The 26,123-nt window shown below is 57.4% G+C and overlaps 2 protein-coding genes across 2 annotated transcripts; one reads left to right on the top strand and one right to left on the bottom strand.

Moving 5' to 3' along the window:
• Nucleotides 1-2,719: 2,719 nt before the first annotated feature.
• POMGNT1 (protein O-linked mannose N-acetylglucosaminyltransferase 1 (beta 1,2-)) lies at nucleotides 2,720-19,368 on the bottom strand. Its single transcript, XM_074876146.1, has 22 exons — nucleotides 19,279-19,368; nucleotides 18,063-18,257; nucleotides 14,865-14,973; nucleotides 14,358-14,473; nucleotides 13,994-14,059; nucleotides 13,457-13,570; nucleotides 12,671-12,788; nucleotides 12,274-12,372; nucleotides 11,641-11,768; nucleotides 10,986-11,056; nucleotides 10,605-10,680; nucleotides 9,040-9,123; nucleotides 8,866-8,907; nucleotides 8,591-8,649; nucleotides 7,975-8,047; nucleotides 7,547-7,675; nucleotides 7,100-7,225; nucleotides 6,880-6,944; nucleotides 6,453-6,497; nucleotides 6,144-6,279; nucleotides 5,522-5,631; nucleotides 2,720-5,234 (listed from the first exon to the last, which is right to left on the bottom strand). The coding sequence occupies exons 2-22, from the start codon at nucleotides 18,177-18,179 to the stop codon at nucleotides 5,132-5,134; spliced, it is 1,986 nt and encodes a 661-aa protein (XP_074732247.1). The 5' UTR covers nucleotides 18,180-18,257; nucleotides 19,279-19,368; the 3' UTR covers nucleotides 2,720-5,131.
• Nucleotides 19,369-19,543: 175 nt separating this feature from the next.
• Nucleotides 19,544-25,948, top strand: LURAP1 (leucine rich adaptor protein 1). The gene is made up of 2 exons (XM_074876145.1): nucleotides 19,544-19,800; nucleotides 23,227-25,948. The coding sequence occupies exons 1-2, from the start codon at nucleotides 19,609-19,611 to the stop codon at nucleotides 23,914-23,916; spliced, it is 882 nt and encodes a 293-aa protein (XP_074732246.1). The 5' UTR covers nucleotides 19,544-19,608; the 3' UTR covers nucleotides 23,917-25,948.
• The last annotated feature ends 175 nt before the right edge of the window (nucleotides 25,949-26,123 follow it).

Raw genomic sequence — 26,123 nt, 5'->3', positions numbered from 1 at the left:
GGGTGTTTTCTGGGCAGCTCCATGCCCCGGTTATTTGTCGGGATATCAGAGGAGGCGACAGAAGGGCAATTCAAAAAGGCAGCACACAGGAGCTGACATGGAACCTGGGGTGTTAATCATTAACGCTGCATCAGGCAGGACACAGCGTAATAACCATCATGGCAATGATCCCAGCTAGTCAGTTGAAGATTAATTCGTTGCCAGGCTTTGTTGGGTGTGGGCACAGGAGGTGGCAGCCCCATACCGGGAGGCGCAGCAGGGGATGGGGATGGGGACGGGCTGTGGACAGGGGAGGGACCTCCCACAGGGGGGGCCAAGGGGAGAAGCCAAGCAGAGTCCTTTCCTGGGAACAGTTCAGGCACCTCGGTGTTGCAGGGCTCTTTATAAAGCAGGGAGTGCTGAAAATTTGGGATCAGCTCCCTGAGCTGGGATGAAGGTGGCTTGGGCGCAGCATCATTGCCTCCCTCTCACACAGGGATGGGGACAGGGCCAGCACACACCCTAGGCACTGGCATCCCTCCAGCGCTGAGATTCCTCCATCCGAGAGGACCGTCTCTGTTATCCTGAAGGAAGCTGGCTGGAGGGTGCGTCCCTCCATTTGTGGAGCACAGAGGGATCGATGTGCTATGGGAAGGGTCAGCTTGGACCTTGCCTCCCACATCCCAGCCCATCGTCGGAGCACAGGGATTCCCTGCTCCCCCAGCACAGAGATCCCCAGAAAAAAAGCATAATGCATAAAAATAACCACCACTAGAAATGATGCAAAATTCCCCTTCCCCCCTCCAAGCTCTGGAAAGGTCAAGTTTCATGCCAAGGCTATTTTGCTTTTGTTTAATTATCAGCCAGCTCCTGGGACGTGGAGCAGCCCGGACAGGTTCGCCTTTGTACGGCTGCACAAAGCCGGGGAGGCCGGGCTGCGGGGGGGCTGCGGGGGGCTGTGCAAGACCTGGGAACCGGCAACTTGGGCAACATGTTCCAAGGATGGTTCCTGCGTGGGGCCAAGCCGTGGGAGCCAGTGGGGTTTCCAGGGAGGGCAGGTGATGGCCTAGGTGCCCGCCAGCTCTCAGACACCCCGGGATGCTCCAGCACCTGCGGGCTGAGCCAGGAGGTGAGTGGGACCCTGAGAAAGGGCAGGAAGGGGAGTGACCCAGCTCCTCTAATAAGGAACCTGGGACTGAGCCCCTTCAGGCAGTGAACCTTGGCATCACCATCACCCAGGGGTGACAAGCTGAAGCCCTCCATCAGCCTGGCACAGGCACTCCCTTTCGAGGGGGTTAACCTACTTTTAGCATCATCCCTCCGTTTCAGGAGGGGATGCTCCTATAAGCGCAGCAATTTGCAAATACTGGCTCCTCGAGGCGGGCACGATGCAGTGGGTCTCAAACCTGAGCCCACATCACCCTGCAGGGCTCTGCCCGTGGGTATCAGTCCCAGTGGCCAGATCCTCCCCTTGCCCATGGCGCCCTGGCAGGGGCTCAGCGCTGCAGGGCTCGGCCTCGGCGGGAGGTGGATGGGCAGGCTGCCAGGAGGTGAGAACTTGCTGCAGCACCACCAAGCAAAGTCCCTGGGGCTGGGCAAAAAGCCTCTGCCAAGGGGGTGCCCCCCTGAAAGCTGTGCCTGGTCCAGAGGAGGGGGTGGCAGCTACCTAGGAAGAAGCCCAGCCTGGCTGCAGGGATCAGGTTGCAGCTGGTCCGTGCTGGTGGCTGACACTCTCCCATTGTGGTTTTGTTTGGGCCCTGTGGTCTCTGCCCCAGAAATGGGTGTACCCCCAGCCCTCCCACAGCTCCCTGCCTGATGGGGGCCGAAATCTGGGGTGGTCTCTTGGGCTTCCTGCAAAAGGCACCCCCACAGGGCTGACGCAGAGGCTCTGCGACTATTTTTTCTCACAGCAGGACCAAGCCTGCTCCTCGTTTCACTTCGCTTCACCTCTGCCTGCACCCACCCCTGTGGGGAGGAGTGAAGGCTGCTGGGCTGCAGAGGTGGTTTTGCTGGAGGTCCCTCCTGCAGCCCCTGCTTTTGCTTTGCCACCCCCAGCCACAGCCAGGCAGGGGCTGAACAGCTCAGGAGCAATGACATCACCTGAAGTGTCAGGTCTCAGCTGCAGCCACGGCTGGTTAATGGAAGGGGTCTGGTCCCCTCCAGCTACAGGCTGCCTTCTTTCAGCTGTGACCTTGGCCAGGGGCTCTTTCTTCCAAGACCTCATTTCCCTCAAAGGAAAGAAACCCAAATCCACCTGAAATGCAGCCCAGCACTATGGGGCTCAGGCTGGCACCAGGGCTGGCTGCTTGCTGCCCCCAGCCCAGGACAAGCAGCCCCCAAGGGGACATCAAGCCAGGAGCCGAGGGCCACGAGTCTGTATTTCTCAGGGGGTGGCAACTGGAGGTGCTGGTTACACCAAGTGAGAGGCCCTGGGCAGCAGGTCAGAGTTTCTGTCGGTTGCTGAACTGAAGATAAAAGTGATAAAGCTTGAGGAAACGGCTCGCAAACCTGCGCCAGCTGCTCTGGCACCGCACGGCACAGCACAGCACAGCTTGGAGGACCTCTGCTGGCACAGGAGCCACAGGGCACAGGGTCACCATTAGCCCACAGCTAGCCCTGCGGTGTACAGGGGCAGAGCAAGACAACAGAGGACAGGGGTCTGTTCTTTTCAGGCAGGTGGCCAGAGCCTGGGACCCCAGTCCTGGGCCATGCACGAGGCCAGCTATGAAACACACGAGGCTCAACAGCTTTGCAATGTTTATTCTTGAAAAAATAATTCGATTCAGAAAGCAGCAAGCCCTGGGGATGCCCACGCACCCAGCCCTACCACGGCCACCACACTGGAGCCTTGCTGGAGGAACGGGGAGGGACGGAGAACAGCACCCACCAGGCCCATTGTGGTGTGCAGAGAGTGGAGCTTGAAGCCCACTGATCAAGTCCAGTCCTGCTGTTGCTGAGAACAGGGAGCCACGGCCCCCTGGTCGCTGCAGGGTGGGCAGGAGAGGAGAGGGGAACTCGTGTTTAGCCATTCACCAGCCCCAGGAGGAAGCTGAGCCTGAGCCCTGCCAGAGAAGGGAAAGGGGGTGCATTTAGTTTCAGGGAGAAGGGAAACAGGGCCTTGGGAACAGAGATGCCAGGGAAAGGGCATCATGGCAGAGAGCCATGGAAGTTTTTCCAAAGCAGGGTATGGGGAGTGAGCTGCATTCCCCAGGAAGAAGCCAAGTCCCTTTCCCATCAAGCTGAAAGGACCTGCTTTACCCTGAGGGTCAGCGCAGAGGCCTCCTGCCCACAGGCTGCCTGAGCTGAGTCCCAGTGAAGGGCAGTGCTGCAGGTGGCAGAGGTGGGCAGGGTTGAACCCAAGCCCAGTACCACAGTCTCAAGAGTGCCAGCCTGCACCCTCTTGTTCCCTGCTTCTGTCCCATCCCTGCTGCTGGGGCACGCATGCAGGGGACCATGAGGGTCAGAGTCCCTGCAGTCACACTAGAGCTGTGCTGTGTCACAGGAGGCTCAGTTTGGCCAAGGAGGAGCAGATTTCCTGGGTTCACAACTATTCATTCCTATGCTGGGCAAGGGAGAAAGGAGGGTAACAGAGGATGGAGCCAGGGGGTCAAGAGACAAACCTCCCACGACTGCTCCTGCGCAGCTTGGGGGCTGCCAGCTCTCCATGCTGCTTTCCTGCTATCCTCCCCTTCCCACAAGCAATAAATAAATAAGTTAGTGTAGTGTAGACAGTGAAAAAAATGAAGGGGAAGGGTCCCTGTGACCACAGGGAAAGGGCTGAGAAGCAAATCCTCCTCCCAAGGGCAAGCCAGAGTGCAGCATCCCTGCCCAAGGCTGGAGGATCTGGATCTCTGGGTGCATGGATGAGACAGGGAGGTGGTACTGAGCAAGGGGACCAGGACTACCCCGAGTATGGGGGGACGACACATTAGTACCGAGTAGCTGGGGTGGGAGGGGGCCCTGGGGTCCTTCCTAAGGCACAGGAGAGGGGCCAGGGATCCCCTCCCCCTCCCTCTGCACGAGGGGTCTACCACAGCAGGAGAGCCAGGCTGTCCACCCTGGCTCACCTCACAGCTTCCCTGCTAGCAACGTACCATGGTAAGGGTGGGGATTCAGGAGAAGAAACCCCCTCTGCCTTCAGCAAAAGCTGGGGGTACCTGGCCAGGGAAGAGGGAGAGACAGGGTACGGTACCACAGCCAAGGCCTGCGCCAGAGCACAGCACCTCTTGCTCCAGAGGACCCCGGTCCATCCCGCCCCTGTGGCCAGAGGGATGCCCGCTGGCTGCTCCCATCTCACTCTGCAAGGCACTTTCACCCCCTCTCCCATGACTCGGGGGGCAGGGCTGCTCCCCACAGAGAAGGTGGGTGAGGATGGTCTGAGCCATAGCACACAGCCTGCTCCACTTCCATCTATAGTCATCTCCAGCTCCCAGAACTGCAGGGAAAGCAAAGGGGCACCTGACCACCCTCGTGCTGGGTACGTGGTGTCCCCTATGTGTCCACAGCAGGTTCAGCTCCTCTTCAGCATTCCCTTTTGCCTGTGAGCTGGGCTGCACCGGTCACTGCAGCCCAAGAAGTGAAGCCGGTGTGCGGGGAGATGTCCGACCCAGCGTACAGTCTTCAAGGTGCATCCATAGTGCAGGAGATAGAAGAGATGCTGGAAGATCCTTTCTTCACCACTGCATTCACCACTGGGCACAGAGCCAGCCAGGCAAGAGTTAATAAATAACACCCAGCTGGTAGGCTGCAGCACTTGCCCATGAACATGCTGCCTTCTCAGGACATAGGGTCCAAAAAGGGAAGCAGAGGTGTTTCTCAAGGCCTCCTCTAGCCCCCGGTTGAGCATCTCCTTCCTCCAGCCTTGCCCAGCCAGGGGACAAAAGGAGCAGTGTTAGTAAAGAGTCTGTGTTAAAAAAAAAAAAAAAAAAAGTTCCTGGGATGGGGGGTGGCGTATCTACAGGGAAGGACCCTGTCCCTTGTGAGGAGAGGGAGAGCACAATGGGGGGCTGGAGGGAGCCCAAGATCTCATTTTGCAGCCTGAAATGGGAGTCCGTGTCCAGTCACCAGCCTCTGAGAGCTGCTGTCAACTCTGTCTCTGCACCGTGGGGGTCTCTGTCTTTCCCCGGTCCCCTTCGCTTCCCAGCTGCCAGTCTCACGTCTGCTCTGCTGCAGCAACCGCTGGCACTGCCACCGCCCCCTCCTCCTTGGCGGGGGGCTCCATGTAGATTGGTGTCACTGATGAGGGCTTCTTGGACCTGCAGGTGAGGAGGCTGGATGGGAGCAGGCAGGGGTGGTGGTCCCCCTCAGGACCCCACTCCCAACAGCACTGCCTGGCCTTCCTGGCATAATCTCCTTCCCCCTGGAGCATCCTCCAGCCCTGGGCATGTATCCTGTCCCCTCTTCCCACCATACTGATTAAGAAGGGGGGTGGTATGCCCCAGGATTGTGCTGGGACAGAAGTGGATGATGCAGTGTGCGGGGCAGGGGATGGAGCCATGAGGATGGGGGCATTATCCGGATTGCTGTGCCCCCCAATACTCACGAGTAGGGAGAGGCAGGGACCCCCACCACGAGGAAGTGGTTCTTCTTGCGGAAGAGCCGCCACAGCCCCTTGTGGTTCCCGCGGACGTCCAGGTCCCAGATGTGGAGGCACTAGGATGGAGGGGAGGGGGAGGAAGAGGCATCAGAGCCTGGGGACAGACACCAGGGCTAGTCCTTGTCCCCTGGCAAGGAAAGAGCCACCACCCCTGCCCTCACCGAGACACAGCAGAGGGCTGACCCTCGATTGGGGTGGCGCAGGGCAGCACCCCTCCAGCCACCACCAGTGAGAGGAGAGGGGGAACCCACTCCCATCCCTGCTTCGGGACAGGGGGTTTGATCACCACCTCCAGGTGAGCGATGGAAGCTACCAGACAAGCTCAGGCCCTGGGCTCCCACACAGAGAGGTCACAAAACTTATCTTCTCCACTGAGCCAAGTGTCTGCCCTGGGTGACCCAGCACCTTCCATAAACACCCAAGAGCTTTAACATCACCCAAGCACAGCAAGAATCCATTTGCTGAACTGTGTCCATACCATGGGCAAACCCAAGAACAAGAGCCAGATGTTTCCTAGCGATGCCGAGACCAGCACAGAGGTGAGGATGGGCCATGTCAGGGGCCTCACCTTGGCAAGCTGAGTCCAGGTGGTGAAATCTGCTTCCTGCTCCATCCTGATGAACATGACGTAGACCCTGCCCTCAGTGTCTGGCACGAAGGAGTCCTCACAGGGGTTCTTGCTGTGGTCCAAGACCTCAGCCTCACTGTGGAAATGGAACAGGGGGTGAGAGAGGACCCCACCTCCTCCCTCTCCCCACTGTACTTCAAACAGGCAAGCGGTGGCTGGGGCCTCCAGGACCACCTCCACCCCTTCTTCTGTCCTGATTGGTTCACCCAGTGTGCCCCGTGGTTTCCCAACCTTACTGCGGGCACCTACCCCAGAAGCCGATGAATTTCAGTCTCGTAGGCATCCTTCCTCAAGCTGTGGAAGGAGAAGACACAGAGATCAGGGCAGAGTCAGACAGTTTGATAAGCAGGGGACATCCCAAGATGATCCAAATTTAAGACTGTCCCAGTGTAACACTAAAAGGCAGGTTGGAGCCAACGAACAGAGAGCAGGGACTGCCATGCATCCTGAGGGATGTGGCAGCAAAAACGTGACCCTTCCAACATGTCCACCAGGAACACAGGGTAGCTGAACCCAACCTCACAAAAACCACTGCAAGGACTCCCCAGCAGAGGCCAGGTTGTGGGGGCTGTAGGTTATGGCTGTTCCAGCAGGAAGGATCATGTCCTCAGCACAAGGGGACATGGGTCAGGTCAAGCAACTGTTTCATCCAGATCTTATTCTGACCAGCACTCACCTCTCCACATTTTTAAGCTGGACATTCGGAACTGTGTTGAACTTGTGCTTCTTGAAGTAGGCTTCCTGGGAGTAAGAGAGAGGAGAGGGAAGGAAAACAGGGTTCAGTCAGGAGTCAGCAGTACTTGGAGATCACCTCAAGCATCCCCGCTATCTGGAAAGGTCGCTGAGTCAGAGCTGAGCATCAGGACAGGGCTTGGGGGCTGAGGGAGGTGACTCACGTGAAAGTAGCCGTTCATGTTGAGCCCCACGATGCCGAAGTGGTAGGAGCGTGAGATGTCAGGGATGATGCACTCGCGGCCTTTCCGCTGCTCAGGCATCCGCATCCACATGTCCCAGTCCCAGAGCTGGGGAGGGGAAACTGCCACTCACACTCAAGTTTGGGGACATGATTTGGTAGCGTCATCCAGGGACCTTTCTGGTTGCCCACACCAGCTCTAGCCCCTTTGGCCCCAGCCTGCCTGGGCTGTTCCAACCAGCTCCGTGGCTGGTTACGTGGTCCTCAAGTTACTGTCTGTCCCAAATCCATTTTGCTTGGGCATCTTTCCCAGGAGAAGGCTCAGGGAGAGCCTGGGCTCCTCCAAGAGCTGCACCCACAGGGACTGGGTGATGATCAGGGATGGCTGATGGACAGAGATGGGGGTGTGCAGTCCCTTTCAGGTACTCACCTTCTCAGGGGTTGGCCACTTTGGCTCCAGCTCATCCTTGTACAGGCTCTTCCGGAGCACCCAGCCCAGGCCTGGCATGGTCTCCACACGGTACAGGAGCGAGGGGTCCTCAGCTGTGTGCTCATAGCCCTGCGATGTCACGGGGAGCATTCAGCACCCTGAATGCACCCCTACCCCACCAAAAAAAGGAGGGATCTGGCTCCACTGAGGCTCCCAGCATAGGGAGCAGGGGACAGTCACCGGGAAGCACATGGCAGGGACAGGACAGTGATTTGCAGAGGCACTTCTGAACAGTGCAGGGCAGACAGACCCATTTAGGATGATAGTGGGGGGACACCCTGCTTTAAAGACAGAACTTGGACTCCAGCCTGACATGGGAACAGCACAGGGCAGAGGTATCCCTGCTCCACCATCCTTCCCTGACCCACCTGGTCGTTCCAAGCCGAGATGCAGTACAGGCTCTCGTCCTCCTCCAGAAGGTGTATCGACTGGCTCAGAAAGCTGAGGAAAGAGTTGCCCGGTCCCTGGTCAAACATCCTTTCCCTCACACAAACTAAGGCAAATTCTCCATGAGGAGACGAGCCACCCTGAACAGTTGGGACTGTTTAACCCATCTCTTTTGCTGAGGTAGCTGATGCTGGTGTGAGATAGGGGAGGAGCACCCAAGCAAGCTAAGTTGCATCTCACCATGGGCAAGGGACATTGTCTCCTGCTCCATCAGAGTCTCTCTTCCTTAAGAAGAAACAAGAGCCCTGTTAGACACTGTCCCTGTCCTCTTGCTATGGGGCAGTTCCAGCCATGTGTGTACAGAATGGATCGGTGTCCCCAAAAAAGAAAACCAGGAAGAGATCCCAGCCCCTGAAGTCACCCTGCACTGAGCACCAGGACTCAAACCTCTCTGCAGGCAGAGGTCAGTTATAGCTGTTGCTGGGGATGGCTCAGCCTCAGACAGGTGAGCTATAGCGTGGCAGGGATCTGGCCTCTCCTGAGCAGCCAGAGAGCTTCTAGGAAATGCCCCACCCAAATAGGGACCCACAGCTTTACCTGAAGAAGTCAACAGAAATGTCAAGGTCTTCCTCCAGAACCACAGCAAATTTAGCATCCTGTAGAGCAAGGAGAATGTCAGAAGGATGGAGAGGAACAGGACAGAACAGAGACACCAAGCAGCATCCCCTGCCTGTGCTGCTCCCTGCCCTAGAAGATTGATTCCAGCTCCTGTGAGATGGGGGTCACAGATGCCACTCTCCCAGGGGAACCCTGAGCTGTCTTGCTCCCATGGGCAAGCAGCTAGACAGGGCGCAGGCAGAGGCCTCACTCACCGGGAACAGGTTGAAGGTTGCAGTCAGACTGGCTTTGTAGTGCTACAAGAAAAGACAGATCATTGCCTGTGTTAGCATCAACCTGGCACAAATGCAGGGCTAAGCCTGCCTCCCTCGAATCCTATCCCAGGTACCAGGAAATAACTCTCCCAGAGTTTGGGAAAGGTCTCTCACCTGGGAAACTCTGGCATTTTTAATGCTGATGGGAGTGTGCTGGATTCCTGAGAGGCCAAACAGCTCTACGACATCCATCGGCTCCTGCAATGGAAAGGTACAAAGCTCATCAAAAGTGTGGGTCTGGATACATTCTCCCCACCCTCTGCCAGTGGCAGCTCCCTGGGACAACAAAAACATGCCTGTGGGATTTCCTGCATGTGGCTGTCTTCTTGGGGGCAAGTGAGGCTCAAAATGATGCTGTATTGTAGACACTGCAGCAAGGAACTCACCAAACCCTCTTGGCCCTTCAGCCCTTAAGTACTGCCATAAGTTTCTGTTAGCCTGGCTAGTTTGCAGACCCGAAGTTGTATCCAAGAATATCTGAGAGGCCCCAAATTCCCAGTCCCCCATTGACAGTGCAGGAAGAAAACAGGTACAGCCAGGAACACCTACTAGCTGTTTAATGACAAGACCACAATCAACTTCATTTTCTCTCACAGTTGCCAGGAAAGGGACCTTTCTGACCAAGCACATCTGCACTGGAATCAGAAGTAATACATATTTGGGTTGACATACCTCCACCCCAAGAAGGCCCCACCAAGGCCTTCTCCATCCCCTTACTGTCTCCATCCCACCTCCTAGCCACAGAAAAGAGAAGGAGCTCCCATTGCACCAACCATTCCTCCTTTTCCTGGTATCCGCCATGGCGGCACAAGCATCCAGGCTGCCCCCTCGTAGCTGAGGGATGCTGCTCCAGTTGCCATGGCAATGGATGCTGCTATCTTTAACCGCTCTGATGTGCTGCAGTGAGAGCCTGCATAAACAAACCAGCTCCCCCAGCCCCACAGCCTGGCAGTGGTGGGAGAGGCCTGCAAGGGAACGAGACTGTTCCCTTCCCCACCTCCATCACAAGGCAACCAGAGAATACTTCATGGGATGCTGCAGAGATGAGAGCTAGCAAGCTCCTGAGACCTGCTAAGATCCCACATGCCTGTCCCAGAGCACATCCCACTGCCAGAGAGCCAGGGCTTGCAGTGGGATCCTCCAGGGCTTTGTAAGGTTGAGCTGATTAGTAGGTCTTTGCCCTCTAAAGGGCCAGTTCTCCTCTACCTGGCCTCAGCTTTCATGAGCCTGTGAAAACAGACCATTTTGGGTCTCCACCTCTTACTGAGAGTGGAGCTGGACAGGCACGACAGGACTGGTTTGTTCCGCTTCATGCGAGGGAACTGGACAAGAGGTATTACACCCAGGCCCTGCTCAAAGGGCTGGTGACACTCATCAAGCAAGAAAAGAGGATCGGGAGAGTCCAGGATAACCAACTCATTCCTGCACACCAACCCCTTTCTGACATGGGGATGTTAACCCTGGGCTTTGGGAAAGGCCAAGGCAGCTTTATCCACACCCACAGCTTGGCTAAGTTGGCCAACTTTGTGTAGGAGCGGGTGAGGAGCAGTGTGACCCACTGCAGAAGGAAGGGTGAAGGGGCTCATAGCCTGTCACCCACCAAGGACGGAGCCAACACCACATACTCTCAACTGGGGGACCAAGGACCTGGCTACAGGGACCTCTGGGAGTGCTCTCACCTCGTAATACCCATCGATGAAGACTGTGATCATCTGTGGATTGACACCCTGGGCCGACAGCAAGGAGCGCAGCATCCTGGGGAGAGATCAAGGAGCCTGAGCCCAGCACAGCCCCAGTGGGCCCAGGCTGTTCAGCAGAGGGGTATGGATCCCTTGGGGTGGGGGAAAGTATGCATGATTAGGGAACAGGACCTACTACGCCTGGGCTCTTCCCTTTCCCATGGCCAAGGACCCTGGTTGCTGTCCAAGCAGCTCTGCCCACGTTGCTGGTGCAACCCCAGGAGGAGGCTGGATCCTTCCAGCAGGACGAAGGGGAGGGCCTGGGCCATGCCTGGCCTTGTGGCACAGAGCAGAGAAGCCGTGTCCCCTGGAAGAGCTTACCTGTACAGGTAGTTGGGGCGGTTCCCTGCAATAACAGCTACAGGCACATCAAAGACTTTATTGTCTTTGAGCTGGAAGAGAACAACATGTGTGAGTGGGGCTGGGGGAGGCCATGCCAACCTCAGTGAGTAAATGATTCTATGCTACTGAAAGCAGCTGTTAAACAGCAGAACTGAACAGTCCTACCCCTTGCTCAGGACCATGCCAACCATGCAGGACTCCACTCAGCACAGCTGGAAACCCTGCCATCTTCCCCCCTTCACCCCACCTCTGACCCAGCTCCCAAATCCCAATTTGCATCCACTCAGAGACCTTTGTCCAAACCCTTCAGCAGTGTGCCAAGGGCAGCCCAAAGGCCATGATAGCTGCTCTGTCTCCAAACATACAGGCTCTGCTGCTTATGCTGATGTCTCTAGAGCCATGGTAACCTGGCAGCTCAGGGCAGACACAGGACAAGGGAACACCCCTTCCCCAGCATGAACTGACCATGTGTATTCACCTTACCTTTGCTGGGGTTAAGAGCTTGCCCAGGGGCAGTTTTCACCACTCAGCTGGTGCTTAAGGACAGGGCTCTGCATCTGAGCTGCAAACACACCTGGTCCAGCCCAGCCCTCCCTCCTGGAGCCTTCCCTGAATACTCTGCCCCTGCACTCACAGGATCAGGGTTGAACTCAATGGGCGTGGGGTCTTTGCAGCTACAGACACTGCCGTAACCTTCTACTTTGCTGCAGAACCTCTTCCGGCGGCGGTTCAGCTCTGTGTCGGGCCAGTGGCACTCAGCATCTGGAGGGACCAAGGAGAAAAAACAGACTGCTCATCCCCACGGCCTCACCTTGTGTGCTCCAGGCTGCACTGCCACACGCACAGCTCTCCCTGGACTCAGCCATCACCGAGGCAGTCCTTATTACTATGAACAAGCAACACTTCTGGATGCCAGATGTAACCACAGGAGCCATTCAGAAGACATCCCCACCTTACAGCCTCTCTGAGTAGCAATGGGTCATGTTCAAGGCCAACAGCCTGAAAAGACTGGATCAGACCTGGTTTGGAGAGGTGACAAATGGCCAGACCATGTCCCCACTTCCCCACCCTCAGCCTTCTCAACAATCATGCCTGGAATTGCCATAGAAGCAGGAAGATGGGAAGCTGGCCCCATTTTAAAAGTTACCATCCCCATCTCAGACAGCCTTAAATCCATGCTGGGACCTTGCTAACAGACGCATGGCTTTGACTCAAAACCACCAAGAGCAGAGATACCTGGCACCGCAGAGCAGATCTTACTTCCTACCTTCCATGGACGTCAGATGAACTTCTGTCTTCAGCAGCACGGGGTCACCCCATGTCGAGAGGGCGGGTGACTTGGCATGCTTCTCCCCATATACTTCCCCTGGAGCAGGGACACAAGGTCAGGACTGTCAGGAAGGGCCCATCCCCACTGTGTCAAGGCATAACCAGGGGCTGTAGCTCAGGGTGCAGATTGGCATGTTTCCCACTGGCCTCTGGCAAGCTGCTGAGGGGACATGCTCTGCCTCCATCCCCTCCCTCGTGCCCAGAAAGGGAGCTGCCACTCTCTATGACTTGCTCCCTGCTCATACAGCACGTTGGGGACAGGCTGGGTTTGTCTTCATCTAGCTCCTCCCAAAAAAAGGAGCCATGGATCCTCTCCCAGCCTGTGCAAGACTCACCTCCCTTCTTCCCCACAAATGCCCACATGTCCCTCCAGCTCAGGAATGGTGCAACTTGGCTCCCCAGGCTTTTCAGGACATTCTTGGCTGTGTCCTTGAGGTGAAAGGAGCCTTCATCCTGGAAGAAAATACAACCCTGCAGTTGAGGTCTGGCTCCTGATGCAGACAAATAGAGTCTCCCATCAACACCAAAGAGGGGCCCACTCCTACCCTTGAACCAGTTGAGCCAGAAACCTTCAAGAGCAGGTTCCTAAGGTCTCTGTGCCACAAAACCTGCCAGTGGTTTCATCATGACCCACAGAGGAGGTCCTCAGAAGAGTCGCAGACTCCTGTTTCCTCGAGACCAAATTGTTCTCAGACAGGGCCATGTGTTCAGCAACACTTCACACAGCTAAACCTGAAGCCTTGAAGAAGCACAGTGCTGCTCGCACAGCAGCCCAGAGTCCACAGTGTGCCCTGTAAAGCCTGGAACTGGGACCCAGAAAGGTCCTGCCACATCCTTATATCTCCTCATGTCCATTCTCCACCTAACTTCTTGTTTACTGCTGCAGGCTCTGACACATCTGCTTTTTGCTCTCCTACCTCGCTGGGCACACAGCAGTACCTGTAGTAACAAGCGGGGGTGAAAGGACAAGGGAGGTGATCCAGCCAGGGAGGCACAGCCCAGCGGGGATGTGACATTTAGTCCTGGGAATGCCCAATGACATTCAGGAGGCAACTGCCCAGATGAGATTTAGGGTGTCCTGACTCAAGATGACTTTTTCTTTTGACACTACAGTCACATACCTTAATGGTGAAGATCAGGATCCGGCCCCGGGCAACCATGTTGAGGAAAAGTACCATGGCTTCATCTTCATGGGGAGAATAGGTGTCAAAGACCCTCTTGGCCATCACATGACCCTGTTGGTATTCAAACGTCAGGTGCATCTTAAATGCTATATGGCCAGGACATGCAGAGTTATGGAAATCTGTCCTGGAAGCCTCAGTCTCTGAGCAGTGCAATGAGTTACTTTTCTGGTATGCCAGGGAGTTAGTCCCCAGGCAAGCTCAGCCCTCGGGCCTTCACACATGACATGAAGTGCACTGAGGTCCATGGGACAGCATTACCCAACCTCACAGCTCCTCCCTTGCCTGCTCCCTGAGGACATCCAGGCAAGCCCAAGAGAGACACTGCAGGGACTCTCTGGGTGACCATGGCAGGCTCTAGAAACTACAAACAAGCACTCAGGGACTTCTCTTTGCCTCATGCACCCTCGAGTTAAAGAGCAAGGACAAGCACTGCCCAGTAAGAAAGACAAATACAGACACCCAGGGATGCTTTACCGTAGCCTGATTTAAGACGATGACATGGATCCCTCTTCCCTGCTCCCGAGCCTCATCTTCCAGGACCTGCAAGTGGAGAAGTGATGAGAACCATATGTCAAAACCTTATTCCCTGCCCATTCAGCACAGCAGAGCCCCTGAACAAGAGGAAAGTCTCTCTCCTGTAACATTTTGGCATGGCAGTGATGAATGCCAGAGTAGAATACAACATGGGACAACCTCCAGAGTATTGTAGGCAGAAGTGGGATCACTCCTGACCTCCTTGCCAGCCACTGAAGTGCTCTCACCACTCGCTGCTTGAGGCTTCACCCATTCAGCTCCATCCACCCTCTGCTCACGGGGACAGCCAGCACCCATCACTTACCGTTGTCCCATCCACAGCCACGTAGACCTTCGACCGGCTGGAGTACACCTCGACATCCAAGACCTTCTTGTTGCTGACAGGGTGCCTAGGGACCTCCACATTCAGCATCTCATCATCTATAGGGGAGAAATGCCCAGTCTCAACCAGCCAAGGCCCTTCTGCCTTGTCCCTGCTCGGTGCTAGCCCAGCCTCCAGAAGGTCATGCCCACCAGGTATCCCAGCCCAACAAGCCATGGGTCAGAATCTACAGGGACGGCAGCTAAGGGATATCCAAAACAGCAACAGGTCTGGCCCCAGCTATCCCCACACAGACCTCTGCAGCCAAGTGTCTGAAGCCTTGAGTAAACAGACCAGGAACAGCTTTTTTCTATTAATTTTTGTTAAACTCACATGCACAGACCCATCTTTGATGCTGTAGCTGCTCACAAGTTTGCCCTGACTTAAAGAAATTACTTCCCTTCTTCCAGATTTCTGGCTTTCAAAAAAAAGCAAGATGCTGCCTCTCACCATAGTCCTGTGCAGACTCCTCTTCCTCCTCATAAGCAGCTCTCCTGGTGTCCAAGATCAGCTTGATGTTCACAATCACAGTCACAAGCAGGAAGAGGACAGCACCTGTCTGCAATGCAGGATGGTTTGCATTAGCAACTTGTAAGTAACAACAACCCCAAGATCAGCCCACTTCCTTGGCAGAGGCTGCAGGGCACCCCAGGAGATCTTGCAAGGGATCATAAGCATCTGTCATTTTCCCTGTTTTCTTCTGGGGAAAGGCAAAGAGAAGGAAATACAGGTGACCGAGTTTTAGGGTGAAATGCTTTCATCAGCTGGAAAGCGCCGACTTCTTGATACGTGAGAATTAACCCACTTTCAACTTATCCCCTCTTCCAGATCTGCGAACAGATTCCTGCTAAAACATTGCATCAAGGTTGGGGGTCTCTGTAAAGAGTTTGGTAATTCAGAGTTACAGCTCCCACAGTAACCTTAACTTCTGCCTCTCCTGCAGCATCACTGCTCTTGTTTTTCCCTCTGCAACCAGAGCATGCGTTCAGGGTATTCAGATGGAGAGGAGATGCTATGTGACTAAAGCAAGGCAAAGGGAAGTGTCTGCAGAAAACCGCACTGTGCCACAGGCCACAGAGAACAGCCCTCAACCTTACTGTCTGCAGCAAACTTTGAGGCAACCTGTGTGGATGCTGACACAGAGGGCTATGGGAAGGTCCAGGGGCTATGGAGGGGTCCACGGGAAGCCCCAATGTGAGCATCACCATTGCCCATGGCCCTGCTGCTCCGAGACCAAGAGGAAGGAGAAAAGACTACTACATTTCTATAAGAATCTGTAGTTTACTTAAATCCATCTTGCTTCTCTCTTCCTCAGTTTCAGTCTTTTTCCTAGTATTTGGACCCAGCGCAAATCAGAAGCTACTCCACACTAAAAAGGCCTTTTCTGAGGCAGAGCCACACAGGAAGACTTGGACCATAAACATCCCATGTTGGGACATAATCTACTTGCAGGTGTAAGCTGCAAGAGCACGAGTGGCCATGGCCAAGAGGATGGTCTCAGAGCTGCAATGCTGGCCTGGGATGTAGGATTGAAAGCCAAGACCTCTGCTGAAGCAATTTGTCTTTACTTGACCCAGGGACCTTTGTAACCCAGGGCCCAAGTGCTTCTTCATGGTGGAAAGGTGACAGCAGCATGTGGTGGCCATGGGGCTCTGCACGGGGACAAAGTCCCTGCCCAGTAGCTACAGCCCTGTCTCAGGGCTGACTCTAGCAGGGAGCCCAAAAGCTGCCCTGGATAGTCACAGAGCGAGGGAAGGCTTTGCCATTGGATTCAAGACACAAAGCCCTGAGCAGCTGTTACCCTCAAAGCTAACACTGCTGCTGGGCTCCACCACCAGCCTCCATGCCAGGAGGGCCCATCCAGCTCACAGCAGAGCCTCCACTGAGGCCCACATCTGAGCACTATGTGCTGCTGACAGATTAGTCCCATGGCCCAAAAGCTCTGGCCCCTTGGTCCAGCCACGCTTTGGATGTACCAGATGGTTTCCAGTTTCAGTCATGCAAGCTCAGAGTCCTACTAACCTCCTCAGAGCATCCCAAGACTCAGTGTGGAGATGTCACAGCAACCAAGGGAGAGGAGGGGAGAGGTTGGTGGAGGCTGCTCATAGCCTGGTCCCCCCACAAGGGGATATTGAGACAGGTCTTGGGTGATTTTGAGACTCCTCCCTTGCCCCTCAATCCCCAAACAGCTTGCTTCCTAAAAATGAGTGCCTTTTTCAGTTCTAGGACCCTTGATTCTCTGAGGTCTGGTATGGGGTTGAGATCACACACAGGCCTGCCATTGGTGAGAGGCACTAAAAGGTTCCCTGTCCTAGATGGCCAGCTACTGCCTCAAGCTATGTGTTGCTGCTATCTCAGCCAAGCAGCCAAACGGGTTCAAGAAGTAACTGAGGAAGAGGAAGACGGAAAACCAGCAATAAGACAACGTGACGATATAAATGTCACTATGGCATTTTGGCTTGTTGATTTGCTGTTGACTCAGGAGTGAGCACCTTTCAGGACCTGTGCACAGAAAGCTTTTAATTAGGCAAGAACAGAGCCTTGGGCTCATGACGAGGAGCTGGCTACCTTACCAACCTGCCCAGACCTTCCACCCTGGTCAGTACTGGAGATGTTGGGGAGCAGCCCTGGTGACCAGAATGAACAAAGCAGCACTAAGCAAGATCAGCAGCTGGGTCTAGCAAGGCTGGCTCAGCCAGAGCTGCTGACAAGAAGCCCAGCTGCTGTAGACCTGGCTACCCCATACCCGCAGCTCTGGTTTAGATGTTCAATTTTCATCTGTTTTAAGCCACAGCAGTGCCATGAAGGACAGAAATGACAGCACGCAGGCTCTAGCCCATTGCCCCCAGCACTATGAGCAACACCTGCCTGAATGAGGAGGCCTGTTCCCAAGCCCCGAGCACGCCAGGGGACGCAGGACCAAGCAGTCTCCTTCCCCAGGGAGCCCTTGCAAGCCTTCGTGCTCCCAGGCACATGCAAAACCCTCCCCTGCTCCCTCCCACAGCAACCAGCTGCCAGATTTCACGAGCTCTGCTCATCTCAGGAACAGCCCCTTTTCTGCAGCTTGCTGCCATGGGGCCGAACCCTTCCAGTCCTTACATCCCCAGACACCACCCAGGAAACTGGCTCCGCTGAGCATTAGCTGTTTCACAGCTCAGTGACCAGGCCCGCAGTTTTCCCAGATGCCAGCTGCCTCTGGAGCACAAGATCCCATTACCCAGCCCTATTTTCTCTGTCCACCTGTTGTGCCTTATACCAGGCTTGGTTTGCAAACCAAACAGGGCAAGGATGGTTTCCCACTGCAGGCTGAGCCCTGTCGCACTGGGCATGGGTCCAGAACCAGGAGTGGAGGAATCAGTCAGGTTTCTAGCTGCAAGCCTCTCAAGGATATCTGGATAATTGTATCTCCTGCCACAGCCATCCAACAGGTCCATTTGCAGCTGAAAGGAGCTGCTAGACACGGCAGTTTTCCATGCATGAGCACAAAGCCACAGGAGGTAGCTTTCTGGGGGACAAGTTATGCTTCCCCCTGCACGTTAGTCACCCAGACTGCCAACAGACCCACTTCCATCCATGCAGCTGCTCCATAAACTCGTAAATCCTGTAGATTATCCTTCCTAATCCACCGCAGGCCTGCTGGTGACTCACCTGGCAAAGCTTCCGCAGCGCACGCTGGTTCATCAGCTTGTATTTCCAGGCAAGGTACCAGCTCCGCTTCTTGTGGGGTTTGACGGCAGGGTTGGGTTTCCACTCGTCCATAGTCATTGGGGCTGGCACGGGGGCAGCCGTGTGGACTGGGGGTCAGGATGTGTGCTGCTCCGCTCTCGTGTCCATCGGGGCTGCCTGCCAGGATGGGATGGGTGCTGGGTGAGGGAGGTGAGTGCCTTCAAACCCTCTCCCCAGCAAAGACAGGGCCTGGCACAAGCAGTGGCCATGAATGGCACCAAAAGCAAAAGCCCCACAGAGCCTCCCCGCCTGCCAGCACCCCCAGCCCTGCAGGGAGCGAGCCGGGAGGGCAGGCTTGCTGGAGGACTGTAAGCAGGGTGGTGGGAAGCCCTTGAACCCACAGGCCATGAGTTGGCTGCTCCAAGCCAGCCCCTTAGCGAGGCACTGCAGTGCAGTGGGCCCGCTCTCACGCTCTGGAAAAGTGGCCGAGAGGCACAAGCTGGTGATAGGCCCCGTACTGGCAGGCATTATGGAGGTGCCATCACCGGCCATACCTGCCCGCGGGGTCCCTTTGCAGCAGGGCTGCAAAGCAGCACCATCCCCACTAGCGGGGACACAGCCGGCCTAGACATGGGAACTGGAGCTGGGCCATAGTTCTGCTGGGCATCCCAGCACCCCTGGGGCAGAGGGGCTGTGCCCAGGCAAGGCCAGGCCCCCCCCCACAACCTGCTGGGCCTGGCGGGGCCAGGGGCCTGGCTGGAGCACAGCTCCCCCGCCAGCGGGGCCAGGCAGGGTGGGAAGCACCAGTCACGGGGTGGGGACCCCACAGCAACCACCCAGGGGGAGAGAGAGAAGGAGTGGGGGACCCAGAGCCCTCAGGTGAAGGGCAACGGCACCCCGGCGATGTCGGAGGGCGGGTGTCGCTAAGGGATCCAGACACTCGGGAGCTGGTGGAGGGGGCGGGCAGGGCTGCGGGGAAGGGTCGCGAAGGGGACCCAGGCACGCCGGACGAGGTCAGGGACAGGGAGGGAGAGCCAGGCGCCCACGGACGGAGGCGGCAAGGAGCGGCGGCCCTCCCGGGGCAGCAGCAGGGTGGGGGGGGCCCAGGTGCTTTGGGACCGCGGAGAGCCCGGGCGGGCGGGCGGGCCGGGAACCAGGCGGTGCGGCCCGCGGGGTGGGTGCCAGCCGCGCTACTCACGGTCCGCGCGGAGGGGGCGAGGCTGGGGCGGGCCGGGCAGGGCAGGGCAGGGCTGGGCCCGGCTCGGCGGTGCCGCCGCCCCGCGAACCCTCAGCGCCAGCGGGGCCACGCCGCTTCCGGCGCCGCAGCGACGCCGCGGGGGCGGGGCCAGTACCAGCCCCGCCCCTAGCCCCGCCCCCCCGCCGCTCTGCGCTCCCCGGCGGACCTCGCTGGTGCGCGGGGGGGGCCGGGGGCGGGGCCGGCGGGGCGGGGCGGGGCCGGGGCTCGGGCCGGGGTGACAGCGCGGCCGCCGCCCCGCGCGGCCCCGCCGCCGCTGCGCCCCCCACCCGCATGGAGGGCGGCGGGGAGGCGCTGCCCGCCGACCTGCGGGAGCTGGCCAGCAAGGTGGGACGGCGGCCGCCCGCCGGGCTGCTGCGGGGGCTGCGGGCCGAGACCGCCCTCGCACCGCCAGCACCGCCGGCACCGGCCCGCGGAGCCCGCTCGCCGCTCGCCGACCGCCTCCGGGCGCTCCGCCTCGAGCTGGTGAGTCCCGCGGCACTGGGGGCACTGCCTGCCACCCCCCTTCCCCGGTAACTGCCCCCGACCCCCGGGTAATGCCTGCCACCCGCCGGTAACAGCCCCCTAGTAGTGCCCCGCGCTCTGCCTGCTTTTTGGGGACAACCCTCCGGTTTTGCTCTTTCTTGGAGGGGTTAACAGCCCCCAGCTCATATCCCTCCCTCCGGCCTTTCTCTGCCCTCCGACCCACGCAGCATCCCCCCCCGGAGTCCCACGGACCCCTCCGCCCCCCTCCGTCCTGCCCGCCTCACCCCACGCACCCCCCAGGCTCTGGCTCCGGCGGGGACCGGGGTGTCCCGGGGATCAGGATTTAGGGCAGGGACCTTCGTCAAGGGCATGGTGGCGGGTCCCCCCCCACGGGTGTCACCCCCTGGGTGACAAGGCACAAGCATCACTGGGGGCTTTCCCGGGGTTTGCTTTTTGCTGGGGCTTCTCGGGTGGCTAGTAGAGGGATGAGCTCCGGTGGCAGCCTTTCCCGGGGACCGTGGGAGTGCCGGTGGCAGCTTTCTCGCCTCCCTCTTTTTGCGGAGGGAGCAAATACCGGCGATGCCTGCGCCTCCGGGAAACGTGGCGAGATTGGGCAATGGGTTCAAGTGCTGCTGGGGGAAGGGACTCTCCCACGCACAGACACGCTAGCGGGAGGGAATGAGCAGCGTTTCCATAGGGAAACAGGCTAAATATGCCAGCAACCCTGCCTGCCACGCGGGGGGCTGCGGACCCACTCAGCCTGAGCCCTTCGCACCCACGCTTTGGCCAGATTGGTATTCCCCATCGGCATAAAAGCTTTCATCTTCCCTCTGCCTTCATCCTCCCTCTGCTTTCATCCTCCCTCTCCGCCGGCTTCCAGGCTGCACTCTGACCTGAGGAGAAAGGTCTGCAGGCCCTGGGTTGCTCAGAGGAGGAGGAGGAGGAGGAAGCAGTGGCGGTGTTTGCCCTGCTCAGGTGCAGGCAGGGTCAGCCCACGTTCTGCAAGGCCTGGCTTTGGCAGCACGTTATGAACCTTGGCTCAGACAGGCTTTTCCTTTCTCTGTCCTGGCTCTTCTCTCCGGACAGTGAAGAAACAGGGACACCTCACACTCAGGTCAACAGCCTGGGAACGGCACCCAAAGCCCAGCATGGGGCTCCCCCCATCTCCCCATCCCCATGAACAGGAACCAAAATCTGTCTGTGTCCCATCCCCACCTCCCCCAGCAGAGACCAGAAAACCCAGTGCTCAGAGGAGAAGCTGGCCTAGGAGTGGGCGGTGGGAGGAGAAGACGGCAAATTCCCACTCTCACCTGGTCCAAGGAGGATGTTTCATCCCAGGGGCTAGATGTCTCGAAGGGAGATGGTGCCTGAAGGGGGAGGGGAGCGGGACCGTATCCCCCTGAGGGATGCTCTTCCCTCTCTGCCTGTCCCTAGAGAGCATGGGAAAGAGCATGATGGTCCCCCCTGCTCCACTGGCCCGTGGGGTCCCCTTTGAAAGAGGGAGGGGGACATTTCTGGATGTAGAGGAGGACAGCATTGCAGGATGCACACGGGGAAACTGAGGCACAGCAGCAGTGCAGGGTGTCACAGCCTGGAGCAGGGATCCAGGCTGGTCTCCTCAGCCCCCTGCCATGCACTCAGGACTGCTGTTGGCTTCCTCCCCTCTGGATGCTGCTGCTGCCATGGGTCCGGATGCCGGTGGGCACGGGCTGGGAGCACCATGCGGACTTTGGGATAGTATGGGGTCGTTGTGGTGCACCCATTACCACATCTGGAGGAATATAGGGAGCAGCTGGACCTAGGTCTGCTCCCATGCCGACCTTGATTTGCTGGAGAGGCGTTTATTTGGAGTGCAATGGCAGGGGTCAGGCTGACCTGAAATAGCAGCAAATCAAAGGTTGACTCTTTTCAGCAAACAGTACAGAAAGCGGGGAGCGATTTCCCATCCTCTGCTCTCAGGGTGGCTCCCCTGCATCTCTGACAGACACAGTTCCATGAGGCAGAGAAAAATGGGGAACCCCCCCATCAGGGGTTCCCAGACTTCTTCCTCCCACATCTTCTCCCTGCCAAGGCCAGATGCTTTAGCAGCGCATGCAAAAAAGTCCATTGTAGGCAGTTTTTGAAATAACTTGCCTAGAAAGGAAATTTCTGCACTTCAAAGCTGGCTCCTGCCCCAGTCTGGGCACATCGCAGCTATTTTTTATTTAAATCCAGCTTGAGGAGTGTGGGGAGGGAATGGGGGGTTGGTGTCGGTTCTCTACAAATCTTTGCCACTTTTTTTGTGTCCTCTGGACTGAGAGGCATCACGTGCCAAAACCCTGGCTGGAGTTTTCCCAGGCTCCTTCCTCAGATGCTTTTATTGCTGCGCTTGCTGTGGGACCGGAGACAGGGGTCTCAAGAGACCGGCGGGTCACCCGTGGGCGGGCGGGTGACTGAGGGTACCGGATGCTGGGGACCGGGTGCTGTGCTTACAAATGATTCCAGGGGACCGCGTGGATTTCCATTGCAGCTTGCTGGGGATTGGGATGGGGTGTGTTTGTGAATGAGCCCGTGGGCATCCATCACTCCCAGGCTGCCTGTACCTGTCTTGCAATGGGTTTCCCTCCCTCTCCCCCCGCCGCCGCTTTATTCCCTTTCCTGGCAAAATATTTGCGTCCTGCGCAGGGGAAATCCAGTGGCTTTCGGCGGCCAGTATCACACAGACAGGAATGTCTTGGCATGCGGGGCTTTCCGTTAGGAAAACAGATGTTTCTGCAGCAACTGAAGTCTTGCAAAGAGCTTCTCCCAGGCTCAGAGGGGCAGAAGTCGGTGAGGCGAGTGGTGTGATCAGCAGTGCCTGTCCCCCACACCATCCTCCCCTGTTCTGGGAGTGATTTGGGTCTCAGGCTCCAAATCATGCCGTGTCACGCTGTCACCAGGCTTGGATCAGACCCTAGAAGGGGGAAATAAATGCATGAAGGGACCCAGCTGAAACAGCCCAAGGAGGTGCTGATGGTGCAGCCAGATCTGAGCAATGTCCTGCCACATTCCTGCCTGGTCCCTCCTGCCCTGCCAGCTGCCTCCCAGGGCTTGGGGGATGCTCTGGGCTCAGATCTGCACCCAGTGCCTCTAGTTCCTTGCTTACCCCTGTCCCCGTAGGAGACAGTGACATAAGTGCCCTAAATTTATTTCCCCGAGGGGGTTGGTGGCCAGTGGGTGCCGTAAGTCATTGGTCCCCGATGGTTGTGTCCCCAGGTCTTGTACGGGGTCCCCTGGGATGATTCCTTGCAAGGTGTTCCCCCACAGCATGCTGTTCATCAGGCAGCTCAGGAGACCTGTGGCCACCATGGTGACACCTCTGCCAGGCTGGGCTGGGACTCAGGGCCCTCAGCCACCGGGGTCACCTCAGTCCTCTCAAAACCCCTGCACTCTCTGTCTCCCTGCCAGGCCTACCTGCGAGCGGTGGACGTGAAGATCCTGCAGCAGCTGGTGGTGGTGAATGAGGGCATCGAGGCGGTGAAGTGGCTGCTGGAGGAGAGGAGCACGCTGACCAGCCGGTGCAGCAGCCTGGCCAGCAGCCAGTACAGCCTGGTGGACAGCCAGGCGGCCTCGCGGCGGGGCAGCTGGGACAGCTTGCAGGACCCCAACGACAAGCTGGACAGCATCTCCGTTGGTAGCTACCTGGACACGTTGGCCGATGACATGGATGAGTATTCCCAAAACGCTGCTGAAACCACCGCCGCATCCACACCGGGCAGAGCCCTGGTCAAGGCAGAGCAGGATTGGGTCAGGATCGACACTGAGAGGGGTCTTGCAAAGCAAGAGAAGGGCAAAGCGGAGCACGAGTGGCCTCATGTGGACCTCTCCCCACCCGGGCTGCCCCAGGATCACCGGTTTGCTAAGGAGCCCCAGGTGGCCAACGGGTATTTGGGCCAGCAGCCCTCCTCTCAGGAACCAGGCAGAGACACCAAATTGCCATCAGGGGCCGGGGAGAAGCTGGGGAAGGGGAACCTGGGTGCGAAGGCTCGGAAAGCCGAGGCTGACTTTGAGAACTGCAAACTCAACAGCAAACTGCACCTGGAGTACGATGCCCACTGGCGCTGGCTCCAGTCTCAGGACGATGTGACGTTCTTGTAGCCCATAGCTTCACCTTCCCAGTCCAGCTCTCCCAACTGCCCGCTCTGCTTCACTTGTCTCTGCTTGGGGGAGTTTGGGTGGCTGGATGAGGGGGACAGCCTGTCTTGGTGGTGTTGCACTGTTCTTCTGACGCCCCTGTCAGTGTTTGGTGATGTAGCCCTAAGGGAGGGGGTGCCTGACCTGCGGCAAATTTCTGGGAGAGGTGGGTCCCCGTAAATTTAATCCTTTGCTCTGGGGTGGTGCTTGCAGGTGGCTGGTCACTCCTCTGTTGTCCTTGATGTTGGTGGCGGGGGAGGGTTGGTGGGGAAACCTGAGACAGTGGGACTTCTGGGACCTCTCCCCTCTAATCCTCAGCCTCCTGTCTACAAAAAGTGGGGACCCTTCCCCCAAACCAGCTACCCAGAGAGGACAGGAGATGCTCTCACACATCCACAGCTCAGTGGTACCAGCATGCTCAGTGCGAGATGCGGGGCAGGACCATCAGCAGGGTATCCCTGTTGGATGTGCTCATTTTCATCATTGCCTTCAAGGCCAGTGTCCATCCGGGGTAGAGCTGACCTGGGGCACCTGGGGTTTGGCCACAGCACATGGTGGATGCTAAAACCCTCTTCCCTGTGGGTGAAGCCCTGCCTGGTTTAAACACCTTTGTGAAACCACTCTGAAGTGTGATCAGGGCAGTCACTGTAGCTGGTCCCGTTGGGCTGGGAAGCCTTTGTCCATGCCCTGAGGAGGAAGGATGATGGTGCAGACTTCTCATCCCAATGTGATTACACAAGGGCAAAAGCGCTGGGTGGGAGATGGAAATCCAGTTCTCCCAATTTGTTTCTGGACTGTCTTCCACCTCGGGACCAGGTCCTGCAGAAACCCTGGGATGTGGCAGTGTACGAGCAGCCTGGCAGAGCCTGCAGGGCTCAGACTCAGAAAGGCTTGTGCTTTCCCCTGACGCAGTGTGATGGGGGCGATGGCTGGGATTCTCCATCTGTGTGATGAATGGCACCAGGTCTCTGTCCCCTACCAGCAACCAGAAACATGAGGCTCCTCTGCTGGGGTGGATTTGCAGCGACCCTGTCCTGGAGACATCTTCTCTGTCCTTTTAGCCTTGGCTTCTGCCTGTGCCTTTTACTGTCCACCCACCATGCCTCCCAGCACACCCCTCACTGGCTTGTAGAGCATGGCTTGCAGCTGGAGCTGTGTGAGAGCTTGGGCAGGGCCTGCTGCCTTCACCAGATGATGCAGGGAAGGTTCTGAGCATCCTGCAGCACCCTGCTTCAAGGAGACGGCTCTTCCATGCGCATCGACAACCCTGGGGGGTCCTGGCTTCACGACCCATGGGTATGTCTGTCCCCAGGCGAGTGCTGTGACAGCTTTGCTCTTGACATGGTGCCATTATTCCCATTCCTCTGTGGGTTGCAGCCTGGATCTTTCCTTGTTGGGGTGGTGGGAGTGGGGACAACATCTCCTGATGTCAGTAGGAAGCCAAGAGAGAGGGAGGGCCTGGCTGTGACTCTTTCTAGATGCAAGATGTGAGCTGGCTGTGGTTAGGAAGATGGTCAGGTGCATGACAGGTCCAGCTTTGTGTCTCTGAAGCAGCACCTTCAGTGGAAACTGCCCTCTGTGCCAAGACCCCCAAGCACTCTCCCTTCTCCTGCGAATCCTCAGGACTTCCCTGGATGGACGTGGAGAGCAGGACAACGTCCAAAATTCCTGGAGACGGCACCTGACGTGGACTTGGGGGAATCCCAGCAAACTGGGACCAGGTTGCCCTATGCAAGCATCCCATCTGCCTGCTCTGGAGCAGCTGTGCTTGGCTTGACATCGCCTGTGAGCAGCTTGTGGCTTCCTGTGTAGCTCTGCAACTGCTGCTGAGCCACCACGTCCCACAAGGCTGGCTGTTCCCCGCTTTACTTCTAGCCCTGCATGCAATAAATCAGCTGAGGATCCCTGGGGGAGACAGGGTATGTCCTCCAGCGCTGTTAAAATCATTCTCAACAAAAAATAGCTGGCTTAATAAATGGTAGTGTTTCTCCCAGGCCACACTGTCCATGCTTTGTGGAGCTTATGGGGGTTTCTAGAAGAAGGGGAGAGACTCCGGGCTGAAATGCCCTGGAGTTGCTGGCAGCTCTGCAGGCAGGGCAGGTTTAGCCCCAGTCCTGATACAGGCACAGACCATGTGTGTGGGGATCTGTCCCTTCTCACATCAGAGTGGT

This window comes from Strix uralensis, chromosome 8 (assembly GCF_047716275.1).
Source record: "Strix uralensis isolate ZFMK-TIS-50842 chromosome 8, bStrUra1, whole genome shotgun sequence".
Classification (NCBI taxonomy): Eukaryota; Metazoa; Chordata; class Aves; order Strigiformes; family Strigidae; genus Strix; species Strix uralensis.
This window is presented reverse-complemented; position numbering and strand designations above follow the sequence as displayed.

What these genes read in the sequence shown, in the direction of transcription:
- POMGNT1 (XM_074876146.1), bottom strand. Translation starts at nt 18,179, where the DNA reads ATGACTATGGACGAGTGGAAACCCAACCCTGCCGTCAAACCCCACAAG. An exon ending in CGCTGCGGAAGCTTTGCCAG is followed by an intron (nt 14,974 to 18,062) that starts GTGAGTCACCAG and finishes CCTGCATTGCAG; the next exon opens with ACAGGTGCTGTCCTCTTCCT. An exon ending in GAAATTCATCGGCTTCTGGG is followed by an intron (nt 6,280 to 6,452) that starts GTAGGTGCCCGC and finishes CCATTTCCACAG; the next exon opens with TGAGGCTGAGGTCTTGGACC.
- LURAP1 (XM_074876145.1), top strand. Translation starts at nt 19,609, where the DNA reads ATGGAGGGCGGCGGGGAGGCGCTGCCCGCCGACCTGCGGGAGCTGGCC. An exon ending in GGGCGCTCCGCCTCGAGCTG is followed by an intron (nt 19,801 to 23,226) that starts GTGAGTCCCGCG and finishes TCTCCCTGCCAG; the next exon opens with GCCTACCTGCGAGCGGTGGA.